This window comes from Topomyia yanbarensis, chromosome 1, assembly GCF_030247195.1.
Source record: "Topomyia yanbarensis strain Yona2022 chromosome 1, ASM3024719v1, whole genome shotgun sequence".
NCBI classification, from domain to species: Eukaryota; Metazoa; Arthropoda; class Insecta; order Diptera; family Culicidae; genus Topomyia; species Topomyia yanbarensis.
The window spans coordinates 169,870,699-169,879,423 of record NC_080670.1 but is presented as its reverse complement, the minus strand read 5'-3'; the positions used below and the strand labels follow the sequence as shown (position 1 = coordinate 169,879,423).

The 8,725-nt window shown below is 37.9% G+C and overlaps 1 protein-coding gene across 1 annotated transcript; it reads right to left on the bottom strand.

Annotated features, from left to right (window-relative positions):
• Window positions 1-933: 933 nt before the first annotated feature.
• On the bottom strand, window positions 934-3,692 carry LOC131681015 (uncharacterized). Its single transcript, XM_058961726.1, has 3 exons — window positions 3,568-3,692; window positions 1,901-3,386; window positions 934-1,842 (listed from the first exon to the last, which is right to left on the bottom strand). Exons 2-3 carry the CDS (start codon window positions 3,312-3,314, stop codon window positions 1,721-1,723), a joined length of 1,536 nt encoding a protein of 511 aa, XP_058817709.1. The 5' UTR covers window positions 3,315-3,386; window positions 3,568-3,692; the 3' UTR covers window positions 934-1,720.
• Window positions 3,693-8,725: the final 5,033 nt, after the last annotated feature.

Below are 8,725 nucleotides of genomic sequence, written 5' to 3'. Positions count from 1 at the left end.
AATGGCGTTGCTGCTACTGTCTCCAGATTCTGGAAGAGTTGCCAGTCTTCTTGATATGCAGTCTTCGCTACAGGCCAGGCTTTTGAAGCTTTTTAACCTTACTATAAAAAAGCATGCTACGCTAGAGGTGAGCACACAAGTCAGACTCACATTGAGTGTAAGAGCGAGCGTCAGGGTGTGACAGAGCGAGCACCTAAGTAAGCCTCATACTGGATGTCTGCGTGCGTGAGTGAGTGAGTGAGTACAATAAGTACTGCCATCCCCCCGGAAGTAATGCCGGGAGGTAGTTCCTGGGGGAAAGATGGCGGAGTCCAATAAAGTTTGGTCGGTATTACCCGTTAGGTAGTTTAGTCCTGGTCGAGCCCGACACTCCAGTACACTTCCGTGTGGTAGCTTGGCAACTACTAAGCACGTGGACTGGGTCAGTGCGTAAATGCATTCTCTATTGTAAAAAACCCCATACGTGAAGATCACGTAATCACAACTTGGATACGCCTTTAACGTGCAAACCACACACCCTATACATTGTGGATCGCGCATCAAGAAGATCTAGAGCTCATCTTCAGAATAGCACAACCGATTCCGACTGCCGAACTACGAGAACCGTTATCAGTTAATTCATTTCAACTCTCCCAGATTCCGGACGGACTACTCTCGAGCCCTATACGTCTCGGGCTTACTTTTTTGCGAGACTGGATTGCTCACTATAACCACCTTTCAGAAGAACCAACAACGGTCGCCACAGGGCTGTTACCGGACATCAGCGAGTTTTCAACATAATTACTTTCGCATTTGACTTTCACTTGACGACTATTTTTTTCTCTAAACTTAAATTTAACTTACCTAAGCAGACACCGTCGTTGGGGCCATGGGGTCTGTCAGTGTACATACAAACAAAAACTAAATCTTCATTAAATCGATGTTTCGACAATTTATTAAATTCGACAAACATGAGAATGACATTTTCCTACATCTATTTGAAATATTAATGCATTATTAAGTCATATTATTTATTGCACATGTATAATATCGATATTTCGTTTAAGCATGTTCAAATTTTAGTTTGAAATTGCGAGTTTATTGAGCAAACGCTGCTTCTGTATGATTATGACGTAAACTACTTTCATGAGCATGGAAGAAAAATTTTGAACCTATCGACTACGTTCAACTCAACAATGATGAGTGAGTTTGACATTTCCTAAATATAAAGCAAACGCGTTCATGAACCATCTATTCGGTTTTGTTGCTTTTCATTAAAAATTGTGTTACTCTATCACAAGTTTATTACCATTTTTTGATAAAAAAAAAAAACTCCCCAGCCGAATGGCTTTACCAACTGCCGAAGGAAATTGCTATTAGATATATAAGATGCGTGATGCTTAGGATTTTTTTAAATTCATGATTATTTCTTATATTCGATAAAGTACGCATTAGTAGCAAAAGTACGTTAAACTGCTTTAAATTATCACATTCATAAAATAATAGTTAACTTTCGAGTTCAGCTACTGCTGACAAAGGAACAAATAAAATATGTGCTAAATAAATGCATTTTCAAAGCGTCCACTTCAATGTAGTAGATTTGATCATTTCGACGAACGGTTGTGCGACAAAACACTAAGATTTGTTATTTTTTTCATAGTAATTCCTACTATTATTCTGATTATTTAAGATAATCATTTTTCTTTTAGAAATTGCAATTGATCTGTGCCCTTACAGGTGGTTAGACAGCTTCAGAACCATTTGAACCAGCATGAGTTTCGCTCTTCCATGAGCTTACAGGGATATGCGGTGCCGGAAGACAGTTACGCAAGGACTGCACCAATTGAATGGTATCGAACAGAGCTGTAATTTGAAATGAGTATTACTGGATTTAAATATCAGTGCCAGACGTTTTACTCACTTTTCTGCAAACTTTCCGACTGCTTCCCGTACGGCTTGCACATGCTGGGCCGAATGAACGTCTTCATGCGGGAAATGTTGCGCATGAGCTCGCTAAATGCACGAATAATTTTATCCTGGCTCACCGCCAGTCCGTCACCACGGTCCTGAGACCAGGCACCGTTATGCAGCGCCAGTAAGTCTTTGCTAGTGGACATGTTTTCCAGTGGATCTACAGCACCTCTCATATAGTCGGATAGCTTATGTCCGGTGTCCATATTGACCGTTTGCAATGGTGGTTGAGCAAGCTGACATTGAGCAGCGATCTGCGATGGAGTTGGTGTCACCTGTTGGACCGGTGAATGAGTAACTGGATGTGGAAGTGGAACCGATTGAGAAACTCGGGGAACATCTATTGGTTGAGACTGTTGTTGTTGTTGTTGTTGCTGTTGTTGAAGCAGCGTAGCCGCGGCCGCAGCTGCTTGCTGACTGTTGGCTACAGCAGTTTGAACGGAAATAGTGTTACTGTTGTTAGCAGGCACCAACTGTGGTGGCATACTAGCTGCTTGAGCTTGGACAGCTTCATAATGTTTTTTATCCAATTGTTGAAGAACTCGTTGTTTCTCTAGATTTGTTAGGCTACCAAATTTTTCCAAAGACTGTTGAGCCATTGCACGGTTTTGCTGTTGTATGATTGCTGCAGTTATTTGCTGTTGCTGACTTGTAGTCTTCGGCATTTTTACCTGGGCATTCAATGTTTTCCCTGCTGGATCAACTGCCCCAATATCTAGACCCGACTGGCCCAACTGCTGCAAATGAGCCAGATAGTCCGAGTTCAGATGACTTGTCGGGTTGAATGATTGCTCAATAAACGGACCAACTCCGATCTGTCCTTTGTAATACCGACAGGCAGGGCTGGGACACGATTGTACCACTTCCACTATGAACTCCTTTTCCATACCAAGATTCTCTCGTCCAATTGTGTACGAGTCTAAAACTGCCCGTACTGTAGCTTCCACACTCAAGTGTAAACCGTGTGGCCCAGACATGTGCTTCAGCATCACTGCGTTGGCAAAATGTTCATACGGAAGTATAATCTTACCGGACTCTCGAAGCACTAATCTTCCTTGAGCATCGAGCGCTACACGACTTGCCAATACTTGCAAGTAAGCTGCACTTGGAAGAACCGGTGTATCTTTCAACTCGGCGAAGCATTGTAAAAGTTCCACCGATGGACTCCAACCCTTATTTTGTAGATACAACTGGAGAAGCATGTACAGCTTCTCGGTGACATATCCAGCACCGGATTGATCTCCAGAATTACCATGAGCACCGGAGACATTACCACTATTGCCTGCGGCAGCCGCAGCCTGGGCGGCGGCTTGTGCAGAATGGCTTTTGGCCAGCGCAATTTTCATTGCTTCGGAAAGATCCATCACATCCAGTTGATTCCTCGCAGTAATACGTGTAGAATTATTAAATTTAATACATAGTTTGCGTTGAAACAGCTGCAATTTTTAAATTTTCGATGAGCAGGTGAAAAATTCAATTCAAATAATCAAATATGGCGCTAATCGGAAAGCTCGGATATTGATTGACGAGACGTGATACATTCAGAGTTTTCAAGTAAAATATTTAAAAATAACATTGAAACACGATCTGCCAAGGTAGCATAACCAATTTACTTACTATTTCAGATAAAATACTGTAAATAGTCACCCGGCTGCATGCTATTTGATAACTACAACACTGGACGAGTGGAAACAACACCCTCCAACTAGACAGGAAAGTAAACACTACTGAATAGAAACGAAGAAAACCGACGCAAATTTTCTTTCGCACGCATTTTCGCATATAAAGATGTCACGAACACAACTGCAAAATTTTGACATTCTCACATTCCTCGCACGGAAAACTTTCATTATGTAAAAGTAGATAAAACGAATTCCGGAATTCAATGAAAAACAACAGAGCAGAACAGGGCCTAATTTAGGGACTATTGGACGAAGTTTTGGTGTGATAAAATGAGTCCACCCCACCCGAACGGGATTTATAGCATTTACCCCACAAAAACCTTGAATAATAGATTTTATCGGTATTAGGTACCAGAGGTGGGAAAAAACCGGTTTAGTACCGGTGCGGTAAACCAAATTTTCACACGATTTTGTGTTTCCTATACATCGTGTGCGGTCTTACCGCTAGTTGTGTTTCAACGAGACACGAAAACCAAACCGAGTTTCGTTTACACAGCACCGTGGTTTGGTTTTGATTTTCGTTTACCGGTGCACGAGTATGGAACGAAACACGAGAATACCGAAACCAAACTTCGGCTGTGTTGCGGTTGTGTATTCGGGTTGATGTTTATCGGCTATGCTAGTGCTGCTAGCATTTTTATTAGAAATTCAGTGCATATTTATTTCAGATATAATGTCAGGTATTTTTTCGGTAATTGAAAAATTGTTCTGAGACATCTTCCATGTACAACAAAAATGTTCCTCGTCGTTTTGGAAGAAAATAAATGACTTACCTTAACTCAATATTACGGCATTTTCATGATGATTTATCATCAGGAACTTTGCAATATGGGTATGTTTGGTATGGGGAACTGCCCAAAAATCGAAAGTAAAAGGAAGCCTTCGCTATTTTTATATGAGAGACTGAGAGCAAGAGTGGATTAAAATTTTGTTCAGAGCAAAAGTGGGTTGAAATATTCCCTTAGATCCGAAATGGTATATTTATCAAAACTTCAGGCAAAGCGGGTCAAATATCATCAAGCGCAAAAATTGTTCGACAAAATTTTCAGAGCAAGAATGGTATAGAATATTAACCCATTTATGCGGTACGAAAATAATACATAGGTTCATAACAGGTGTTCAGAATATTTCTTATTCGGACTTGTGAACAGAAATCGTAAGATTTTGGATCCGTATAGGTCAGCATTCACCGAAAATTGACCATTACCTCCATTTTAAAATCCAAGATGGCGACTTCCGGTTACCACAAAATAGTGAGAACCACCATCAATATGGGTGTCATTTGAAAGGATATGGTCAGCAGACACCGAAAATTGACCATTGGCGTCATGTGGAATCCAAGATGGCGACTTCCGGTTACTACAAAATAGTGAGAACCACCATCAATATGGGTGTCATTTGAAATAATATGGTCAGCAGACATCGAAAATTGATTGATTTGAATGATTTGATTGATTTGATTGATTTGATTGATTTGATTGATTTGATTAATTTGATTGATTTGATTGATTTGATTGATTTGATTGATTTGATTGATTTGATTGATTTGATTGATTTGATTGATTTGATTGATTTGATTGATTTGATTGATTTGAGTGATTTGAGTGATTTGATTGATTTGATTGATTTGATTGATTTGATTGATTTGATTGATTTGATTGATTTGATTGATTTGATTGATTTGATTGATTTGATTGATTTGATTGATTTGATTGATTTGATTGATTTGATTGATTTGATTGATTTGATTGATTTGATTGATTTGAGTGATTTGAGTGATTTGAGTGATTTGAGTGATTTGATTGATTTGATTGATTTGATTGATTTGATTGATTTGATTGATTTGATTAATTTGATTGATTTGATTGATTTGATTTGATTGATTGATTTGATTGATTTGATTGATTTGATTGATTTGATTGATTTGATTGATTTGATTGATTTGATTGATTTGATTGATTTGATTGATTTGATTGATTTGATTGATTTGATTGATTTGATTGATTTGATTGATTTGATTGATTTGATTGATTTGATTGATTTGATTGATTTGATTGATTTGATTGATATGGTTGATTTGATTGATTTGATTGATTTGATTGATTTGATTGATTGTTTTCAATTTGATTGATTTCATAGCTTTCATTGTTTTCGTGGATTTAATTGATTGTATTGATTGCATTAATTTCAATGATTTGATAGATTTGATTGATTGCATTGATCGCATTGATTTCATGTATTGTATTGATTTCATTGTTTTTATTGATTTCTTTGAAGTCATTAATTTCAATTTCAACATTGTTACATTAGCATCAACGACTTTCCCGAATCAAACATATCTACATTTATCGGTTTCATACGATTATTCGCCAAGAAAGGTAGCCATTTTGAATTTCGTGTCCGTTTCTTGGTTTTTAATATGGTAAAGAACATCAATTGTGAAACGTTAACAATCGCCCAGAACCTAACATTTCGAGATTGCCCCATCGACTCTCAACAACTAACCTTATTCAATTCAGTTGTTTATTCGGCAGCACTGCACATGAATTTACTGCCTCTTCTTTCAACCGAAGCACCGCGTACAGAAAAAAAACAGGTTCGGTTTTCTAAAGCCGAACCGATACCGCTGTTTAGAATACATTAACACCAGTTGAAAATCGTGCACACATGTAAACGGTGCTGAGTGACTCGGTTTGGTTTTCAAAACCGACACTCGGTCGAGGTTGTCATTTCGTTTACCGTGTGAACGAAATCAAAACCGCACACGATGTGGATCGCTCGTTTACACGTGTTGAGACTTTGAGCACCATACCAGTGACTGTACGTACCGGTTGGTTTTCTTACCCACCTCTGTTAGGTACTGTTCTTACATTGTTCGACGCAGCATTCCTCTAGTAAATTTACAATGGAAGAGTGGATATTCAAAGTCGTATAACCACTAGGGGCGGATCACTCTAGGAATGTTTGTATAACAAATTTGCATCAAATTAGAAAAAATGCATGTCAGTTCCATTTTCGCACCTACTTTGCACTCCCTCGCAGAAAAGTCTGTTCAACAAACGTCCTTCGCTGATCCACTTCATTTGACGTTTTGTTGAATATAGGGCTAGTTGTTTGTAGGGTTTTAACGTCTTATACGTAACGCTAAATACATTGTACATAACGCAAAAATACATCATGGATTTTTATTTTGATAGAAAGAAATACATTTAATTTAGCTGATTTTCGAAAAATGGATAACAAGTGATCTGCCTCTAGTATAACCACCATTTCCAACTTTTGTAGGACGACAGAAAAACGCTCGCATTTTTTCATTTTAAAATTAAAACAATACGACACTTATTAAAGTTTGAAACGATTTTGATTTAAATTGAGTAAAAATTACCACTTGAAATTTAAACACGTATAAGTCGAGGAGGCCCGGTAGTTCAAAGTCGTATATCAACCATTGAGCTGGTGTCGGCCGGTCTCACGCACACTAATGCATTTTCTTGGTTGAAAACAATCCTATTTGCTTTTGCCGTTATTGTTTGTTATTTTGCAGTATTTGTGTCATGTGAAATATTGTCAATAAATCGATTATTGATCAATATATTGATCGTGTAAGGGCATCTTGAAAATATTGATCATGTAGAAATCAAGCGGACCCTACACGAGACAAGAATATTGACAATAAAAATATTGACAAAACTGCTTCAATCCGTCAATCCCATTTGATTTCTACATAATCAATATTTGAAGATATCCTTACACGATCAATATATTGATCAATTATCGATTTATTGTCAATATTTCTGCACGTGTAGGGTCCGCTAAAAAGCGACCCTACACGAGCAGAAATATTGACATTAAATCATATATTGATCAATATATTGATGGTGTAAGGTCATCTTGAAAATATTGATTCTGTAGAATTTAAATGGGATTGATGGATTGAAGCAGTCTTGTCAATATATTTATTGACAATATTTGTCTCGTGTAGGGTCCGCTAATTCGATTGACGTATTGGAGCAGTCTTGACAATATTTTTATTGACAATATTCTTGCCCCGTATAGGGTCCGCTACAGAGATAAGCTTCGCGTTCCGCTGATGAAGCGTTTCTTGTTTTCCGCGACGCGATTAACCATGATTTTCTCCGGAAATATATAGGTTGTTTCGTGGACCAAAAAAGATGGGTGGGTAATGTCTAGGACATAACCGGAGTGTCGTGACTACTCGTTTGACTTGTAATTCAAATCGAATGATACTCAATGAAATATGTGGGAATGTTTCAAGTTATTCTTTATAATAATTATGGTGGTTTTGAAAAGAACCTTTATTGTTGGCGTCTGCGTTGATAGGGGATGCGCTGGATTCTAAGCTGGTTGAGACATTCATTCATGAAATGAACAATTTTCTTGCTTTGAAATATCAATGTTAAAATCTCTCGAAACAACCATCGGAATCTTTTTCGTACAGAAATGAACACACTTAGCAAAAAACTAGGAGCGGGTAATGTCCGGGACATAACCGCGATGATCATATTCTTAAAATTCTGCTTGTATCTCTTTCAAATGGCTAAATTTTACGCATTAAGTTCGATTCACCGGGCTCAGCGAAATTTTCCTGGGGATCCCGTTCGTTGGTATATTCAGCAAAACAATTTTATTACCGAGTTCTCCGCATTGAATACAGGTCAATAATTTCATATAATGATTTCAACAAGCAGACAATGTGCATGTATGACAGGTGGGAGTGTTCTGAAGTGGTTTTAGTGGAGGTAACAACATAAAATCATGTATTGGACATTTTACAATGATTCTCCTTAACCCTGCAAAACCACGGGGTTGGCAGCAGAGGGTTAAGTTGTTTGGAAGAGATGACAGTTAATATATGATAACTAAAAATATAAAATTGTTCTATAAATTGCAAAGTTATTGCCGCGTTGACCTGAAAATTTGTCATTTCATTCATAAAGGAACAATCATTGAAATTATGTCAATTTATGCTTTGCAAGATTTGAAATAACTTCGAAGTGTGGTCACGACACCCCTGTTATGTCATATACATCACCAACCCATCTTTTCATCATTCGTTTTGGTGTAGCTTTCGC